This window comes from Ranitomeya imitator, chromosome 5 (assembly GCF_032444005.1).
Source record: "Ranitomeya imitator isolate aRanImi1 chromosome 5, aRanImi1.pri, whole genome shotgun sequence".
NCBI lineage: Eukaryota > Metazoa > Chordata > Amphibia > Anura > Dendrobatidae > Ranitomeya > Ranitomeya imitator.
The window spans coordinates 417,499,536-417,521,133 of NC_091286.1; the positions used below are offsets into that span (position 1 = coordinate 417,499,536).

The 21,598-nt window shown below is 41.5% G+C and overlaps 1 protein-coding gene across 1 annotated transcript in view; it reads right to left on the reverse strand.

Moving 5' to 3' along the window:
* Nucleotides 1-21,598, reverse strand: part of LOC138638067 (mucin-4-like) — a 497,598-nt gene that overhangs the window by 13,524 nt on the left and 462,476 nt on the right. The window contains exons 66-70 of the mRNA XM_069727050.1: nt 14,938-15,116; nt 3,505-3,658; nt 1,581-1,763; nt 580-623; nt 370-479 (exon numbers count right to left, since the gene is read on the reverse strand). Coding sequence (XP_069583151.1) covers nt 370-479; nt 580-623; nt 1,581-1,763; nt 3,505-3,658; nt 14,938-15,116 — 670 coding nt within the window. The remainder of the gene's footprint in view (nt 1-369; nt 480-579; nt 624-1,580; nt 1,764-3,504; nt 3,659-14,937; nt 15,117-21,598) is intronic.

A 21,598-nucleotide genomic window follows, 5' to 3' on the forward strand; every position in this document is an offset into this window, starting at 1 on the left:
ATACTGAAAACTAATTTCTGTATTGCGCTCTCTGACATGCTTGCACGTGGCGCTGCAATGTCAGACCTTAGTGGGCATTTCCTGTGAAGTATACTCTCTTTCTACCTCTCTTCCAATTATGTATAGCGGCTGCCATGACTGTCTACACATTAAGGTTCACTATTTTTCTTGTGAAAAAAAAGACAGCAGACAGACCCCATGATAAGTCAATAGGGTCTGTCTGGAACTACTAGTGTCTGTCATGTAATGGATCTGTGGCATCAATCCACTTTTTCTGACTAAAACAGATGAATGTATTTCCTAATGTTAATGTGAACCCAGCCTAATCTGTACTGTTATTTTGAAGACAAAACATATTAGCTGTCATACCTCCACTGAAGTGTCGACAGTTTCAAGCTGAGGTTTCCAGTCGACCAAATGTGGAAATGTAATGCCTTGATCTACAGATGAAATGTCAAATTCTCCAAATCGCTCGAAGTCTAAAAAATGGATCAACATGAGAAATTATATATTTAACAAGTGTGATATTAATGAATTGAAATATATGTAATAATGTCAGGAAATAAGATCTATACTTACTTGAAAAAAGAGATGTTTTCCAGCTAAATCGAGATTTGTACATTCTGATTGAGAAAAATCCAATAAAACATCATTAGAACAGCGTTTGAGTGTGTGAAAAAAACGCATGTAGAAGTTACTATAAACTTAGAAACAATAAGGGTACGTGTCCACGTTCAGGATGGCCGGTGGTTTTGATGGAGCGGCAGATTTGCTCCGCCCAAAGCTCCGCCCCCTTCTGGAGACGCGATGATGCCGGATGTGTTCATTGCACACATCCGGTATCATCGCACCCCACACATAGGGCCCTGTGTTGTACCTTGCGGCGGCGCAGCGTCGCCGCAAGGTAAACAGACATGCTGCAATCTAAAAAGAAGCGCCGCATGTCCGGAATCGCAGGGCCACAGGATGCGTGTTTCCACGCATAGTAGAGACGGGATTTCATTAAATCCCCTCCACTATGCTGTAACATCTGGACGCTGCGTGTTTGACGCTGCGTCTCTATGCAGCGTCAAACACGCAGCGTTTCCTGAACGTGGAAACATACCCTAAGTGTTGAGAACTGTTTGGCATTTAAATGTAGAAAGCTCCCAGTCCATGTCCCAAATTAATCCATTGACCCCCATTCACCAAAATAACCTTTTGACATACACCGGGATTACTCATGAAGCCCACTATCAATTTTTTTTTACAAATCAACCATAACAACTTAATGTGATATTTCTTACCCTACATCTTACATTGTTGTACCTTACACCACATTTATCAACAGGGTGTACTTTGTTTGCCTAAATCTGCCTCCCAATGCACTACATTACAGTGCGCTACAATTAACAAATTCTTCTTTATGTTTTTCAAATGGAAAATCATAGGCATTCTGTCTATACCCCCTTTGCTATGATCAAGCTCTGGCACTACTAATTGGTTAACGTTGTAATATTTCCTATAATATGCTATCCTAATAACAACAACAGGTCATTTTTTCCAGTTTATGTTACAAGTGTGAACCAGTTGTCACTTACTCATCTGCAGATCCTTCATTCTCTTTTTTCTTTCGATACCAACGAACTGCAAACCAGATTCCCAGGAGCAGCAGAAGAAGGAAGGCCAAAGCTCCAAATAATATGCCAAAGAAAGGACCCAGGTTCATGGAGAGATGTTCACATTGGGGTCCAGATGTGATGTAGATAGAGAATGGTTTACAGCTAAAATGAAAAAAAAGGCTTATTTACATACTGAACGTATGTTGTATAAAATGATTTCTAGGATGCGACATTCCCGCACCTATGCTATTTTTAGATGTAGACATGCTAATGTACTGTATAAGATATTGATGGAATCGGTACTGAATATCTGAAAAAAAATCGGAATATGGTCATGGGGTATATTTATATGGTGAGTCAGTGACACACCATAAAAGCCCTATAAGTTTTTATCATAAATAACCCTTCCACAAATGCGTGTTCCTTTTTGATCAACAGTCATGATAAAACGTTGTTAAAAACATGTATTTTTCTTGTGTTTATGCCTCAGGCTAGAAATGGTAATGAATGGATTGTGCGCTGTAAAATTTTGCACTGCATGAATGCACCCATAAAGTCGGGAGACCACTCACTACTGTAATAAGAAGCATAGCATGGTAAAAGGATTGGAGGAGAGACCACACGGGATTATGTACACAAGTATTGCTTCAGTTATTAACAAGCTATCTGCGTGGATACATCTCCAAAACCAAGAGAAAGAAAAAAGCAGCAACTAGTCCAAAATAATGAAAAAAGTACAAAAAACTTTATTGATAATAACAACAGGTAAAAACATAACGGGGGGATATAGCAATCCCCGTACTACACATAGCATGCACAAAAAATGGGCAAGTGGTAGGTGCCAGTAGTATAAAGCTTATACACAACAACTACCCTGTGGATACAATCCACCAAACATTATAGGTAATGCAGAAATAGCCAAATATAGCTACATATACTAAGACTCATGAGGTACAAACAGTAGAGCCAATGCATAATACCACATATACATACCGGGTAGAGCACAGAGGTCACAAGTATCGGAAGGCACCACACACCTGTCCCCCCCTGAGATGGGATCCATCTCCTAGTACCTCATCTTACTTAGGCTACTTTCACACTAGTGTCGTACGACGCACGTCGGAATGCGTCGTTTTGCAGAAAAAACGCATCCTGCAAAGTTGCCCGCAGGATGCGTTTTTTCTCCATAGACTTTAATTAGCGACGCATTGCGACGGATTGCCACACTTCGCATCCGTCGTGCGACGGATGCGCTGTGTTTTGGCAGACCGCCGGCACAAAAAACGTTCCATGTAACTTTTTTTGTGTGTAGTGTCTGCCGTTTTCGACCGCGCATGCGTGGCTGAAGCTCCACCCCCTCCTCCCCGCAACTCACAATGTGGCAGCGGATGCGTGGAAAATCTGCATCCGCTGCCCCCGTTGTGATATTATTTCACAGTATGCGTTGGTACTTTGGCCCGACGCACTGCGACGGGCCAAGGCCGACGCTAGTGTGAAATTAGCCTTAATCTCTGATATATTTTTTGCCCTTCTTTTCTGGGCCATAGCTTCCGCATTTGTTAATGTCCTTTTTCAATGTTTACTAAAACTGTTTTTTTTCTACTGGGCCACTATTATTATTGTACACTAGATGGTGGCCCGATTCTAACACATTGGGTATTCTAGAATACGTATCTAGTTTATTTATGAAGCTTTCAGAATAATGCAATTTATACACAGGATTCGGCCGGCCGGGCGCGACCAATTAGCGACGCGGGATTTCCGTGACAGACAGACAGACAGACGGAAGTGCCCCTTAGACGATTATATGCATTTAATTAACATTTAAGATATTTCTTGTAATTCCGCATTTGAGAAGGGATTTGAACACGAATTACATTAACATGATAACATATCTACATACCTGCAGGTACGCTCTCCATTAACAAGCAGACAGATGGCATTGTGCTTGCAGTATTTATCGTTGATGCACTTTGAGATACATTGCAAAGTGGCATTATCCAGTGTATATCCTCCGTAATTACATCCTGCATTTTGTGCTAGTTCTTCTATAGTCACTGAGGAAAAAAAACAACAACTATTAAATAGCACAAAACTGCCAAATGTCATATACAAGGTTTAGTTATTTTACAGAAATGTGAAACCAGAGTATTCAGTCCAACCACATTAAAGTCAGACCCTTTTTTTGCATGCCAGGGGAAAGTGTTGAGCAATTGAATGAGTACTATGACAGCTAATAAATAATTTTATATACAGTATAGCGCCAGCATATTCCGCAGCACTTTACATTATAGAGGGGACTTGTACAGACAATAGACATTACAGCATAACAATAGACACAGATCAAAACAGATACCAAGAGGAATGAGGGCCCTGCACGCAAGCTTACAAACTATGAGGGAAAAGGGGAGACACAAGAGGTGGATGGTAACAATTGCTTTCATTGATCGGACCAGCCATAGTGTAAGAATCTGGTGTTCATGTAAAGCTGCATGAACCAGTTAACAGCCTAATGCATAAAGCATTAAAAACATTAAGCTTTGCCTTATTTCTATGAATCACACTGGCAGTCTCTTTCCTGAGATTGGTTGCTTATCCTAATTACCATCTTTTTGTGCCCCCTTGATCATATTTGGGTCCATGTAGTTTCGTTTTATATTTTAATTATTTTTTTGTTTATTATCTTTACAGTTTTAAATTTTACCTGTTGCAAGGACTAGATTGTATCCACATCTACTAAATAATTTTCTAAGCAGCATCAATAGTAAAAACATATAATGTTAAAAATAATAACAAAAATTAAAAAATCATTATATACTCACCCTCCGACGGCCCCCGGATCCAGCCCAGGCCTTTCCCACTCCACGCGCCCGCTCCGGTCGCAATAATGCATTGCGGCAATGACCGGAGATGACGTAGCAGTCTCGAGAGACCGCTACATCATGTGTTATTGCCACTTGTGACCGGAGCGGTGCACGAGGAGCCGGAAAGGCCTGGGATGGATCTGGGGGCCGTTGGAAGGTGAGTATATAACTATTTTTTTATTTTAATTCTTTTTTTAACAGGGGTATTGGGCCACATTGCTATATATTGCGTGGGCTGTGTTATATACTATGTGGGCAGTGTTATATACTGGGTTGGCTGTGTTATATACTATGTGGGCAGTGTTACATACTGTGTTGGCTATGTTATATAGCACATCGGCTGTGCAATATAATACATGGCTGTGCTGTATACTATGTGGGCTGTGCAATATATTACATGGCTGTGTAATGTACTGCGTGGCTTGTGCTATATACTGCGTGGGCTGTGTTATATACTGAATCGGCTCTGCAATATACTGCGTCTGCTGTGCAACATACTACTTGGCTGTGCTATATACTACATGGGCTTTGCTATATACTATGTGGACTGTGCAGTATACTACGTGGCTGTGCAATATACTACGTGGCTGCACAATATACTATGTGGCTGTGCAATATACTTCATGGCTGTGAAATATACTAGTTGGCTTTGTAATGTACTACGTAGGACTACGTGGGCTGTGTTATATACTGCATGGGCTGTGTTATATACTACGTCGCTGTGATCTATACTACGTTGGCTGTGCAATATACTACGTAGGTTGTGTAATATATTACGTGGCTGTAATATACTGGGTGGGCTGAGCTATGTACTGCGTGGGCTGTGTTATATACTGCGTTGGCTGTGCAATATACTACGTGGCTGTGTTATATACTACGTGGGCTGTGCTATATACTACGTGGGCTGTGCAACATACTACATGGCTGTGCAATATACTACGTGGCTATGCAATATATTATGTGGCTGTGCAATATACTATGTGGGCTGTGTTATATACTACGTGGCTGTGTTATACACTACGTGGGCTGTTATTTACTGCGTGGGCTGTTATATAGTACGTGAGCTGTGTTATATACTATGTGGCTGTGTTATATGCATTGTCGGCTGCTATATACTACGTGGCTGTGCTATATACTACGTGGCCGGCTGCAAACAATCAGCGACAGGAGCACTCCAGCCGCAAATTGCTGTGGGATTTGAACCACGCTTCACTAATTGGTCACGCCCGGCCTGCCGAATTCTGTGTATTCATTGTATTATTCTAAAATCTTCATAAATAAACTACATACATATTCTAGAATACCCAATGCGTTAGAATCGGGCCACCATCTAGTATATCCATATACATCTTCATTGATATTGTATGTCATCTTGGCAGAATCCACTGTATTGTTGATTTATAATCCAACTCTTGGCAAGGACTGGATTATTCCTATATATACCATCTGCTTCACTGCACGTCATTTTCAAGTAATCTATTATGTAAAGCAAGTTTTTTGGGGGTAACTATTGATATGTACTTCATGATAATTGGACACTGTGTGACATCCTCTTAACTTGCAGATATGCGCTGCTGCTCAGTGGCTCCTCTCCTGTTGAGGCGTCTCTACAGCATTCCGCGCATGGCCACAGGAGCCGATATGACTGGCCAATTCACACCATGTGATTGGCCATACTGTTAACCACCAATGGATATAAAGGTTTTTGCCGGGAATCACAGTTATCCCCTTGAGAAAGCTACAAATTAAGAAGTGAGACGTATATGTTGGGGCTCTGCTGGATCCATTCTGGTGCCATCTACCCTATCTTCTATTTGCTGGTAAGCGCTGTGTGAGATATGTTTATTTGAGACCACTTGGTCTTACTACTTATGCACTTTATTAATAAAATGCTTCCCACTCACTTGCACTTTATGATGGGGTAACTGGCACCAGTGATCCTAGACATCATCCCTTTTCATTATTATTACCTTGTGTTTTGAATTTAGTTTTTACTACGATACGTTAATAATAAAATATCCTTTTTAAACAACAAACTCCTATTTTCTCCATTTTTTTCATAATTATATGGAGTTGGTTACTCTTTTTCCCTTTGGGATTTTGTCCTGCACAATTTGGTGCATGGTTTTGTGACAATGTGGTTATCTGGCATTTGTATACTAAATGCACAAAGCGTATGAGAACATGATGCGAGGAACCTGATTATGGTTTAAGGTTTTTTTTTGTGAATGGGCCACACAGGGATAATTAGGTTAATGCGTTGAGGCGGTAGGCCAGTCTGAACAAATGCATTTTTTGGGTACGCTTAAAACTATGTGGGATTGGGGATTAATCGTATTAACCTGGGTAGTGCATTCCAAAGAATTGGCGCAGCATGTGAAAAGTCTTGGAGATGGGAGTGAGAGGTTCTGATTATTGAGAATGTTAAACCTCAGGTCATTAGCAGAATGGAGAGTATGGGAAGGGTGGTAGGCTGAGACCAGGGAGGAGATGTAGGGTGGTGCTGAGCCATGTAGTGCTTTGTGGATGAGGGTATTAAGTTTGTACTGGATTCTGGAGTGGATGGGTAACCAGTGTAATGACTGGCACAAGGTAGAGTCAACAGTATAACGATTGGTGAGGAATATGATCCAGGCTGCAGCATTCAGGGCAGATTGGAGAGGGGAGAGTTTGGTAAGAGGGAGGCCGATTAGTAGAGAGTTACAATAGTCGAGACGAGAATGAATAAGAGAAATAGTTAGAGTTTTTGCAGAGTCAAAAGTAAGAAAAGGGCGAATTCTAGAAATGTTTTTGAGGTGCAGATAACAAGAGCGAGCCAGTGATCGGATGTGGGGGTGAATAAAAGCTCGGAATGAAGTATGACCCCAAGACAGCGGGCATGTTGCTTGTGAGTAATGATGGAACCACACATGGAGATGGCAATGTCAGGCACAGGCATATTAGTAAAGGGAGTAAACACAAGGAGTTCAGTTTTTGACAGGTCCAGTTTCAGATAGAGGGAGGACATGATGTTAGAGACAGCGTTAAGACACTTGCTGGTGTTTTCTAAAAAGGTAGGCGTGATGTCAGGAGAAGAAGTGTATAATTGGGCGTCATCAGCATAGAGATGGTGCTGGAACCCAAATCTACTAATTGTTTGTCCAATAGGGGCAGTATACAAAGAGAAGAGGAGGGGGCCTAGGACTGATCCTTAAGGAACCCCAACAGTAAGGGGAAGATTAGACGAGCTAGCAAAGGATACAGTGAAAGGGCTGTCAGAGAAATAGGAGGAGAACCAGGAGAGAACAGTGTCCTTGAGGCCGATGTAGTGTAGCATAGTGAGGAGGAGCTGATGATCAACAGTGTCGAATGCTGGGAAGAGAGATGCAAGAGAATTAGCATGGAGTAGTGACCATTAGATTTAGCTGTTAGTAGATCATTAGAGACTTTAGTGAGGGCAGTTTCAGTAGAGTGTAAAGAGCAGAAACGAGATTGAAGAGGGTCGAGAAGAGAGTTATCTGAGAAAAAGCAGATAAGACGGGAGTAGAACAGGTATTCGAGAAGTTTAAAAATGAAGGGAAGATTAGAGACAGGTCTATTGTAAGCGGCACAGTTTTGGTCGAGGGATGGTTTTTTCAGTAATGGATCTATGATGGACTGCTTAAATAAGGAGGCAAAGCTACCGGAAGAGAAAGAGGTTGAATATTTTTGTTAGGTGAGAGGTGACAGCAGGAGAAAGGGACTAGAGGAGATATGACGGAATGGGGTCACTGGTGCAAGTGATCGGGCGAGAAGATGGAAGGAGCCTGATTACTTCGTCTTCTGTGACTGGTTCAAAGTCAGAGAGTGATGTAGATGTAGTAGGGGAGGGAGGACAGTGCATGATATGAAGGGATTGGGTGATAATTTCCTGTCGGATATGGTCAATTTTTTCTTTGATTTTTTCTAATTAGACAAATCGTCAGCGTGGAGACCCGTGGTTGGGCCTGCACTTTTGGATTGAGTAGGGAATGAAAAGTGTCAAAGAGACGTTTAGGGTTAATGGATAGTGAGGTGATGAGGGTGTTGAAATAGGTTTGTGTGGAGATCAATTTGTGCTCTCACCGCTTTTCAGTGTTATTTCCAGTTTCCTTTGCTGCAAAAGCTAACAACTTATTGTTTCTGTGATTCAATTCTGACTATTTTTTGTATGTAATTCATTGTGGAATAAAATTAGTACTCTTTTTAATTTGGACGTTTCTTTCTGGAAATTCTGGCTGTTTTGAAGTGTACAAACAGTACTTCTGTGTGATCTCTCTGCCATTAACTTCTTTCCAGGTTTCTGAGCATGTGTTACAGATCTGTTTTGATGTTGTCCATTTTGGGTTGTATTTATTATAAGTGTGGAAAGTAGGGGTGACCTGAGCGGGATGGCAGTTCTTGATAGAGAATGACAGAAGGTTGTGGTCAGAGAGCGGGAGAGGGGAGTTTGTGAAATCACAGCTATCACAGAAATGACAGCTATGCATTACTTGAGAAAAATCAGTATGTAAATGCATTAGAATAAAAGCTGAACATTCTCCACTAAGGGTTTGTTTCCACGGGGCGTATTCCGAGTGCTTTGGACGCAGCAGACACCCACCCCATCCAAAGCGCTGGCGACTTTTGTACATGCGGTGATTCCGCATGTGTCAATTGAACACATGCGAAATCACCGCATCCTATACATAGAATGTTGCTATTTATCTTAGGATACCATTTTCATTTACATTCGTCTTTTTGATAGCATTTTATTCCACTTTTTGTTTTGCAGTTTGATGCAAAAGCATAGTTTTTGCCATGTTTTTTATTTTTTTATGGTGTTCACTGAAGGGGTTAAATACTCTGATGTTTTACAGATCGGGTCATTCGGGAAGCATCAATACCAAATATGTGAATTTTTTTATTTTTGTTTTTACATAAATATAAAAATATTTTGAATTGAGAGTCCTCTGTGGTTGATACCTTTTAACGGCTAACTGAAAAGATTGTAACAAACTGCAAGCTTTCGACATGGACAACTACTCCTTTCCAGACACTCGAAAGCTTGCAATTTGTTACCATCTTTTCAGTTAGCCATTAAAAGGTATCAACCACTGAGGACTCTCAATTCTCAATATTTTTCTATCTACTGGCTAACACGGTACAAAGATATATATCTTTCCTGTACATAAATATATGTATTTATCAGTATAATATTTATTTATTTTTTTACTTTATGAATGTTTTAAAAATATTTCTACAATTTATTTTTACTTTTTTACTTTGTCCCTCTGTCAGACTTTACCTTTAACTACTCTCATCGCTAATATCACAGGAACCAGAAAAGAATCCCATTGAAGAAACCGCTATGACATACAATTAATACCACCCCCACCCCCAGAGCAAAAATGTATTTATCTATCTATAGTGTGAAAAATATTTATATTTAGAAAAATAAATAAAAACTATGATTCTATGCCATCGTAATTAAACATGTGCAATCAATGCTTACATCAAGACATTCCGAGGTCAAGGTGGCCAGTTTGATAATCCAAAAGGATTCTCTGCTAATTAATTTCTGAACTAGAACAGGAGTGTTATCTGGTATTTGTTCCAATAAAATGTGAGATGAAAACCTTCAGATTTTTTTTTTGAGGCTCCATTAAAAAAATGTTTTAACACACTGTGGTTTAAAATTCCACTTCTAATATTATGTCTATGTTTATTGAACTTATTGTGGATTGGTTGAATAGTGCGATTTCAATTATGGTATATTCTAGTAAATAAATCGCAAAGAATGTATTGCATATATATACTAGATGGAGGCCTGATGCTTTCGCATCGGGAGGGTGGTAATGTTACGATGGGGGCAGGCGTTGAAGCGTTGAGAATCTCTCCCCCATGTGCTCGCCCACCTATCCACTCTCTCTTTGCCCATGTTCTGACTTCTCCCGTCTGTGCTCTCTTCTTTGACCTGTCTACCCCATGTGCTATCCCCCTTGTCTGCTGTCTCTCTCCTTCCTGTGCTGTGTTCTCCCCTCATGTGCTGTCCCATTTGAGCTGTCTCCCCCTGTGCACTTTCTCTCTATGACCTTGTACAGAACATACCACAACTCCTGGGCAGGGGAGGAAGCAAAAGACAATGCTGACATTACAGCAGGAGATCGCAGAGGAAACATTTTGTGAGGTAAAAAATTGTTTAAAAACAGTCAGTGAAATATTTTACCTGACAAAAGAAATCCTTTGTGATCCCCTGCTGTAATGTCAGTATTGTCTTTTGCTTCTTCCCCTGCCAAGGAGATGTGGTATGCTCCGTACAGACACAGACAACTTTTAAAATAAACTTTCGTTCATTAGAAAACCCCTTTAATGTGACCAGCTTACTCTTCCTGTAGACAGATCGTGCATCTGCTGCCGGTTTCAGCCAAATGATTCCGTACGCCCGCACGGAACTCGCGCTGGCGCAGTAAATCAGATTAACGTCATCTTTGTACAGACAAATAGCGGTGGTCACATTAAAACTGCGCATGCACTCCTGTGATACAAAGATGGCGGCCATCAGTGAATCATTCTGCCGATCCCGGCGGTGGCGTGTTTACAATAGTGTTCCTCTGGTGGTACCGCGCAAGAAGCTGCGTACGGCGTATACTGTGTGTGTGTGTGTTGCGTATGGTGCATACAGTGTGTGTGGTGCATACGGCATATACAGTGTATGTGTGTGTGTGTGGTGTAACGGTGTTCCGCTGGTGGTACTGTGCAAGAGGCTGGTACCACCAGCAGTTTCCATATTGAGACACCCATCACTTGGGTGTCCCAGTATGGAGGTCGGTGAACTTCCACCGCTTGGAATTCTGGGATTCGGACACATCTGGACACAACAGGATGTGAAGACATTACAAGGTAAGTATATATTAAGATGTACACACATATTGGGGGTATTAATTGTATATTATAGCTGTTTCCTGAATGGGATTCTTTTCTACTTCCTATGATGGTTATTGTATGAGTTGTTTTTTAAAATAATGTTTATGTCATGGCTACAAAAAGCTGTGAGTGTTTCTAATTTGTGTGCACCTGATGAAAGGGACGGACAATCCCTAAACGCATACTGCCATTAAATGTTTCATCTTGTGAATAGGCTGGTCTCCTCCATCACCTTGCCCAGAACATATCAGCCACCTTCTTTTTCCTCATTTTCCTCTTTCCTCATGAATTTTATTCTCCAGCTCCTGCTCATGAGTCGTTACAGCAGCTGATTGGGGAAGCCATTCATCATAAACCTCCTCCAAGAGTGTGTTTCATAAGTACAGTGCTGCAACTGCTACCCGGTGAGAGTGGAGAGCTGACAGTGTCTGTACAGCACAAGAAGGGACAGTGACCAATACTTATTGGACCTTGTCCTATGAGGTTGCACAGGGAACATTTTTCTCTCTTTTTTTCTTTGTTCTGGCGTTAACGAGAGGCCCCTGCCTCTCCCAGCCTCATAAATGCTGCAATCATTATTGATCATGGAATTTAGGGACTTAATCAGCACTGCGGGCAATACTCTAGGCTGTGACTGATGGGGCTTGGCTACTACTTAAAACGAGCTCCTGGTGGGGATCATGCAGGCACAGCTCCTCTGCCCTGAACGACCACCATGATGTACCTATATGTCAAAAGTTGGGAATCCCTACCAGACAATGACATATGGCTACATCAAAGGTTGTGAAGGGGATAAGCAGCCCACTGATCTCTCATCCCACTGATACCTGATCCATCCAGTCGTGATATCTGGAGAGGCCTACGTGCTCATTGGTCACATAGGAGGACACTAGCATTATAAATGGCACATGATTGGTAGGGACCATGTTAGTTACAGATTTCCTTTTAGGTCCCACTTGTTAGCGTTACACTCGTTACAAAAAACAGATGCAAATACACATAATATTCAGTGTTTTCTATAACTGGCTCAGATATTAAAGTAAATATTGCTATGAACATCATTTCCAGTTTGCCTGAGCTATTTTTTTACAGTTGAAACAAAGTAAAGCACATTAAGTGAAATAACTATATACAAAATCTGGTTGACAGTCTGATGTGTATGGGGAACAACCAATGCTACCCCAACAGATGATCACAAAGGAGTGAAAGAAAAGGCAGTTGGAAATACGGCGTCCAATATTTTTGTCTTCAGGGGAAATAAGACACTTCCAGAAGTTTCTGATATGGCCATTTCATAGAGAACTCAGCTGAGTACGCATATATGGAAGGGTCAGGAGAGATGAATGTCTAGTGTATGAACATTTGACTGACAACTAACTGTCTCATGAGTATGGGGGGCTTTACTTCTGTCCTACTATCTCTGCATCTCCATAACTATGTACCTGAGCACATTCAGGAAGAGTGTTGTGCTGCTGAACAAGAAATGCAATGGTACAGCTACTAGATATTCCCAGGTGAACCTAGCGATGTTCACAGACTCCTTTATATTTACAAAGAGTAAATGATGTTATATGGTATGGCCAGGGAGTATGTTTCTGACACAAATAAACATTCATATGGTTTATTTTAAATTTGTATTAACATAATTAAGCAAGAAAACTACTTCTAGTTGTTATCCTATTCAAAAATCTCTTGGCTCCCTGGTTTGTATGATATCTCGCTCTCTGTCATTTCATACTTTTCAAGTCAAATGATGCATTGTATCATAAGACAAAGAAGTGTAACATTTTAGAAGACATTAACTATATGTATGGGGCAGCACACTGCAGCGCCAAAACATGCAAACTTGAAAAAACGAAATTTGAACTGCATTACTGCACTAGAAATATGAAAAATGAGAGCTTTTAGCGCACAAAAATGGCCAATTTTATGTGTACCTCGTAGCCACGTTAAGGCATCTCTCTTATACGAGGTCCTACGTTTGACCTACCTCACTGAGAATAAACGTCTCCATCTGAACGGGTACATGTGAAACCTCTTCTTGGACTCAAATTCTCTCTCTATGTGGAGGGGTATTGGACCTACTATAATTAAAACACCTGAAGCTAGGAGGCGGGGAGTGCACGATCAGAAGGCTAGAGAATACATTTCAAAAACCTGACCTGCACATCCAAACATAGACTGAGTGTGAACAGGTGCTGAACCCAGAGTCGCCAACTCGTATGTAGTTAAATAAATAGGGCAGCACACTGCAGCGCCAAAACATGCAAACTTGAAAAAACGAAATTTGAACTGCATTACTGCACTAGAAATATGAAAAATGAGAGCTTTTAGCGCACAAAAATGGCCAATTTTATGTGTACCTCGTAGCCACGTTAAGGCATCTCTCTTATACGAGGTCCTACGTTTGACCTACCTCACTGAGAATAAACGTCTCCATCTGAACGGGTACATGTGAAACCTCTTCTTGGACTCAAATTCTCTCTCTATGTGGAGGGGTATTGGACCTACTATAATTAAAACACCTGAAGCTAGGAGGCGGGGAGTGCACGATCAGAAGGCTAGAGAATACATTTCAAAAACCTGACCTGCACATCCAAACATAGACTGAGTGTGAACAGGTGCTGAACCCAGAGTCGCCAACTCGTATATAGTTAAATAAATAGGGCAGCACACTGCAGCGCCAAAACATGCAAACTTGAAAAAACGAAATTTGAACTGCATTACTGCACTAGAAATATGAAAAATGAGAGCTTTTAGCGCACAAAAATGAAGAGGTTTCACATGTACCCGTTCAGATGGAGACGTTTATTCTCAGTGAGGTAGGTCAAACGTAGGACCTCGTATAAGAGAGATGCCTTAACGTGGCTACGAGGTACACATAAAATTGGCCATTTTTGTGCGCTAAAAGCTCTCATTTTTCATATTTCTAGTGCAGTAATGCAGTTCAAATTTCGTTTTTTCAAATTTGCATGTTTTGGCGCTGCAGTGTGCTGCCCTATTTATTTAACTATATACGAGTTGGCGACTCTGGGTTCAGCACCTGTTCACACTCAGTCTATGTTTGGATGTGCAGGTCAGGTTTTTGAAATGTATTCTCTAGCCTTCTGATCGTGCACTCCCCGCCTCCTAGCTTCAGGTGTTTTAATTATAGTAGGTCCAATACCCCTCCACATAGAGAGAGAATTTGAGTCCAAGAAGAGGTTTCACATGTACCCGTTCAGATGGAGACGTTTATTCTCAGTGAGGTAGGTCAAACGTAGGACCTCGTATAAGAGAGATGCCTTAACGTGGCTACGAGGTACACATAAAATTGGCCATTTTTGTGCGCTAAAAGCTCTCATTTTTCATATTTCTAGTGCAGTAATGCAGTTCAAATTTCGTTTTTTCAAGTTTGCATGTTTTGGCGCTGCAGTGTGCTGCCCTATTTATTTAACTATATACGAGTTGGCGACTCTGGGTTCAGCACCTGTTCACACTCAGTCTATGTTTGGATGTGCAGGTCAGGTTTTTGAAATATATTAACTATATGTATGTCTTACAGTTTACAGATACTAAGGAATACTTACATTGACGATCGTCAGTTACATTGATAATTTTAATTTGATCTAGCGCCCATATGCTTGGAGCAAGATCATTCTTCATTAGGTACGGTATCAGTTCATCGTTTAGAAACCCAACTGTTGTTACATTTGCCACATAAGTAAATTTTGCAATGAATGTTGCGTTCATACCACTGGGCCCACTCCTGAAATCAACATATGGAAACATAAATGCATGAAATATTATCGACTCAGTAGCAAAGCTAAAATAATATGTTCTAGGTATTGCAAAACACGATCAAAATGCAGCTTCCGGTGATACACAAGCTTACAAGCTATACAAGAGTAACTAAACCTCTCTAACGTTTTATCTTTCAGTGCTTTTTCAATTGCAAGCAGTTCGGTAGGGCTCCTGTCACCTTATCTGCACACCTCTTGGGGAGTTGGAGATGGGGGTTTGCATGATTGTTGGGGATCACATGACCTGGATTAGTACCGAACTGCAAAGAAATTAATAGGGCTCTGAAATATAAAGTTAGAAAAGTTTAATTGCCCTTTAATCCCTTAACCCCCGAGCCTGTTTTCACCTTCCTGACCAGGACAAATTTTATCATTCGGATCAGTGTCAGTTTATGCGGTAATAATTCTAAAAAGTTTCAACAAATGCCGGTGATTCTGAGAATGTTTTTTCGTGAAACATCATATTTCATGTTAGTGGCAAATTTAGATCAATTTAGGTATAAAATATTGGAATTTTGGAAACAAATTTGAAAATTTTGCAGTTTTCAAACTTATAACTATCTGGTTTAACCCCTTTACCCCCAAGGGTGGTTTGCACGTTAATGACCAGGCCAATTTTTACAATTCTGACCACTGTCCCTTTATGAGGTTATAACTCCGAAACGCTTCAACGGATCCTGGTGATTCTGACATTGTTTTCTCGTGACATATTGTACTTCATGATAGTGGTAAAATTTCTTTGATAGTACCTGCGTTTATTTGTGAAAAAAAACGAAATTTGGCGGAAAATTTTGAAAATTTCGCAATTTTCAAACTTTGAATTTTTATGCAATTAAATCACAGAGATATGTCACACAAAATACTTAATAAGTAACATTTCCCACATGTCTCCTTTACATCAGCATAATTTTGGAACCAATTTTTTTTTTTGTTAGGGAGTTATAAGGGTTAAAAGTTGACCAGCAATTTCTCATTTTTACAACACCATTTTTTTTTTAGGGACCACGTCTCATTTGAAGTCATTTTGAGGGGTCTATATGATAGAAAATGCCCAAGTGTGACACCATTCTAAAAACTGCACCCCTCAAGGTGCTCAAAACCACATTCAAGAAGTTTATTAACCCTTCAGGTGTTTAATAGGAATTTTTGGAATGTTTAAATAAAAATGAACATTTAACTTTTTTACACAAAAAATTTACTTCAGCTCCAATTTGTTTTATTTTACCAAGGGTAACAGGAGAAATTGGACCCAGAAAGTTGTTGTCCAATTTGTCCTGAGTACGCTGATACCCCATATGTGGCAGTAAACCACTGTTTGGGCGCATGGGAGAGCTCGGAAGGGAAGGAGCGCTATTTGACTTTTCAATGCAAAATTGACAGGAATTGAGATGGGACGCCATGTTGCGTTTGGAGAGCCACTGATGTGCCTAAACATTGAAACCCCCCACAAGTGACACCATTTTGGAAAGTAGACCCCCTAAGGAACTTATCTGGATGTGTGGTGAGCACTTTGACCCACCAAGTGCTTCACAGAAGTTTATAATGCAGAACCGTAAAAATAAAAAATCATATTTTTTCACAAAAATTATATTTTTGCCCCCAATTTTTTATTTTTCCAAGGGTAAGAGAAGAAATTGGACCTCAAAAGTTGTTGTCCAATTTGTCCTGAGTACGCTGATACCCCACATGTGGCAGTAAACCACTGTTTGGGCGCATGGGAGAGCTCGGAAGGGAAGGAGCGCAGTTTGACTTTTCAATGCAAAATTGACAGAAATTGAGATGGGACGCCATGTTGCGTTTGGAGAGCCACTGATGTGCCTAAACATTGAAACCCCCCACAAGTGACACCATTTTGGAAAGTAGACCCCCTAAGGAACTTATCTAGAGGTGTGGTGAGCACTTTGAACCACCAAGTGCTTCACAGAAGTTTATAATGCAGAACCGTAAAAATAAAAAATCTTATTTTTTCACAAAAATTATATTTTTGCCCCCAATTTTTTATTTTTCCAAGGGTAAGAGAAGAAATTGGACCTCAAAAGTTGTTGTACAATTTGTCCTGAGTACGCTGATACCCCATATGTGGCAGTAAACCACTGTTTGGGCGCATGGGAGAGCTCGGAAGGGAAGGAGCGCCGTTTGACTTTTCAATGCAAAATTGACAGGAATTGAGATGGGACGCCATATTGCGTTTGGAGAGCCACTGATGTGCCTAAACATTGAAACCCCCCACAAGTGACACCATTTTGGAAAGTAGACCCCCTAAGGAACTTATCTGGATGTGTGGTGAGCACTTTGACCCACCAAGGGCTTCACAGAAGTTTATAATGCAGAGCCATAAAAATAAAGCAAAATTTTTTTCCCACAAAAATTATTTTTTAGCCCCCAGTTTTGTATTTTCCCTAGGGTAACAGGAGAAATTGGACCCCAAAAGTTGTTGTCCAATTTGTCCTGAGTACGCTGATACCCCATATGTGGGGGGGAACCACCGTTTGGGCGCATGGGAGGGCTCGGAAGGGAAGGAGCGCCATTTGGAATGCAGACTTAGATGGAATGGTCTGCAGGCGTCACATTGCGTTTGCAGAGCCCCTAATGTACCTAAACAGTAGAAACCCCCCACAAGTGACACCATTTTGGAAAGTAGACCCCCTAAGGAACTCATCTTGATGTGTTGTGAGAGCTTTGAACCCCCAAGTATTTCACTACAGTTTATAACGCAGAGCCGTGAAAATAAAAAATCTTTTTGTTTTCCCACAAAAATTATTTTTTAGCCCCCAGTTTTGTATTTTCCCAAGGGTAACAGGAGAAATTGGTCCACAAAAGTTGTTGTCCAATTTGTCCTGAGTACGCTGATACCCCATATGTTGGGGTAAACTCCTGTTTGGGCACACAGGAGAGCTCGGAAGGGAAGGAGCACTGTTTTACTTTTTCAACGCAGAATTGGCTGGAATTGAGATCGGACGCCATGTCGTGTTTGGAGAGCCCCTGATGTGCCGAAACAGTGGAAACCCCCCAATTATAACTGAAACCCTAATCTAAACACACCCCTAACCCTAATTCCAACGGTAACCCTAACCACACCTCTAACCCTGACACACCCCTAACCCTAATCCCAACCCTATTCCCAACTGTAAATGTAATCTAAACCCTAACCCTAACTTTAGCCCCAACCCTAACTGTAGCCCCAACCCTAACCCTAACCCTAGCCCTAACCCTAGCCCTAACCCTAACCCTAGCCCTAACCCTAGCCCTAACCCTAGCCCTAACCCTAGCCCTAGCCCTAACCCTAGCCCTAACCCTAGCCCTTACCCTAACCCTAGCCCTAACCCTAGCCCTAACCCTAGCCCTAACCCTAGCCCTAACCCTAGCCCTAATGGGAAAATGGAAATAAATACATTTTTTTTTTATTTTTCCCTAACTAAGGGGGTGATGAAGGGGGGTTTGATTTACTTTTATAGCGAGTTTTTTAGCGGATTTTTATGATTGGCAGCCGTCACACACTGAAAGACCCTTTTTATTGCAAAAAATATTTTTTGCAATACCACATTTTGAGAGCTATAATTTTTCCATATTTTGGTCCACAGAGTCATGTGAGGTCTTGTTTTTTGCGGGACGAGTTGACGTTTTTATTGAAAACATTTTTGGGCACGTGACATTTTTGATCGCTTTTTATTCCGATTTTTGTGAGGAAGAATGACCAAAAGCCAGCTATTCATGAATTTCTATTGGGGGAGGCGTTTATACCGTTCCGCGTTTGGTAAAATTGATAAATCAGTTTTATTCTTCGGGTCAGTGCGATTACAGCGATACCTCATTTATATCATTTTTTTATGGTTTGGCGCTTTTATACGATAAAAACTATTTTACAGAAAAAATAATTATTTTTGCATCGCTTTATTCTCAGGACTATAACTTTTTTATTTTTTTGCTGATGATGCTGTATGGCGGCTCTTTTTTTGCGGGACAATATGACGCTTTCAGCGGTACCATGGGTATTTATATCTGTCTTTTTGATCGCGTGTTATGATGATAAAGCGTTGTTTTTTGCCTCGTTTTTTTTTTTTTTCTTACGGTGTTTACTGAAGGGGTTAACTAGTGGGACAGTTTTATAGGTCGGGTCATTACGGACGCGGCGATACTAAATATGTGTACTTTTATTGGTTTTTTTTTTTTATTTAGATGAAGAAATGTATTTATGGGAATAATATATATATATTTTTTTTTCATTATTTTGGAATATTTTTTTTTATTTTTTTTACACATTTGGAAAAATTTTTTTTTACTTTTTTACTTTGTCCCAGGGGGGGACATCACAGATCAGTGATCTGACAGTTTGCACAGCACTCTGTCAGATCACTGATCTGACATGCAGCGCTGCAGGCTTCACAGTGCCTGCTCTGAGCAGGCTCTGTGAAGCCACCTCCCTCCCTGCAGGACCCGGATCCGCGGCCATCTTGGATCCGGGGCTGGAGGGAGCAGGGAGGGAGGTGAGACCCTCGCAGCAACGCGATCACATTGCGTTGCTCCGGGGGTCTCAGGGAAGCCCGCAGGGAGCCCCCTCCCTGCGCGGTGCTTCCCTGCACCGCCGGCACATCGCGATCATCTTTGATCGCGGTGTGCCAGGGGTTAATGTGCCGGGGGCGGTCCGTGACCGCTCCTGGCACATAGTGCCGGATGTCAGCTGCGATAAGCAGCTGACACCCGGCCGCGATCGGCCGCGCTCCCCCCGTGAGCGCGGCCGATCGGCTATGACGTACTATCCCGTCCAGGGTCAGATAAGCCCAGGGCACCTCGACGGGATAGTACGTCTAAGGTCACAGAGGGGTTAAGGACGTATATCACACAAAATATCACAATTCTGTCTGAGCTCCTTGGTCAGTTCGTTTGACCTCCTGATTCTCATTTGGTCTGACATGCACTGTGAGGTCTTATATAGACAGGTGTGTGCCTTTCCAAATCAAGTCCTATCAGTTTAATTAAACACAGCTGGACTCCAATGAAGGAGTAGAACAATTTCAAGGAGGATCACAAGGAAATAGACAGCATGTGACTTAAATATGAATGTAAGAGCAAAGTATCTGAATACTTATGACCAAGTAATATTTCAGTTTTTCTTTTTATTAAATTGCAAAAATTTCTACATTTCTGTTTTTTTTCAGTCAAGATGGGGTGCAGAGTGTACATTAATTAGAAAAAAATGAACTATTTTTAATTTACCGAATGGCAATGAAACAAAGAGGGAAAAATTTAAAGGGGCATGAATACTGTCCATATCCACTGTAAATTAAAGCAAACCTTTCCTTTATTAATTCTAAAATTTTGCGCTGGCTATTTTCGTCATGTATTTGTATAGTATTTGTAGGGGAGCACTGTTTTCATGATTTGGTAGATTATATAATTCTGACTGCATTTAGAGACCACTAGTTAGAGCGAACTGCGTATAGATCTTTAACTCCTTCATGACCAGAGGTATTTTCATTTTTGCATTTTCGTTTTTTGCTCCCTTTCTTCCCAGAGCCATAACGTTTTAAATTTTCAGTCAGTATGGCCATGTGAAGGCTTGTTTTTTGTAGGTCAAGTTGTACTTTTGAAAGACACCATTAGTTTTAACATATTGTGTACTAGAAAACGGGAAAAAAAATTCCAAGTGGGGTGAAATTACAAAAAAAAGTGCAATTCCACAGTTGCTTTTGTTTATTTTACCATGTTCACTAAATGCTAAAACTGACCTGCTGGGGCATGGCCTGGCTGTAGAGGAGTGAAGACACATGTCCTTCTTGCTCCCGGGCCCGGATAACTAATCAGCAAGATCACAAACGTTCAGACCAACATACACTGGAGTATGAGCAGCAGGAGACCAGGGAGAGTACAGGGGCCCTCATTACAGGTCCCCGGGGGCCCTAAAACCTCTATTCAGCAGTTCTTTTCTGAGCAGAAGCAGGAGCCTGCGAGCACAGGGAGGTGAAAGATGGCTACAGTGTCCAGGAGAAGAGGCAGGAAAGAGCCCTCCACTGCAGCTGGGGAGTCATCACCTCTGAAGGAGAGTGGAGATAAGCACACACAGTCCAGCTTAACCCCTTCCAGACATTCCAGAGTCTCAACCAAGGGCTCCAGCAGATCAGGAGGAAGCCGATGATAACAGGAACCTGGAAGCTGCAGACACCCTCCCGTGTTGCTCCCTCAGATGGCAGCTGCTGGAGCAGGGGGAGGAGTGGTATACCCCGACTACACCACAGGAGATTGCCCTGGTAGGTCCTGCAGGGATCATGAGTGTAGCAGGGGCAGGAGAGGTGGTGGGAGAGCTCCTTACTGGCTTTGCTTCATGTGGAGTTATAATGACACCTGTGGGGGGACAACCAGCAGAGAGCTCCCAGTCTGCTCTCCATGACCATTTAACACCCTTTTGGGCAGGCTGCAGCCCTCTGGGGTCGTCCCAGCAGGTACAAGAAGT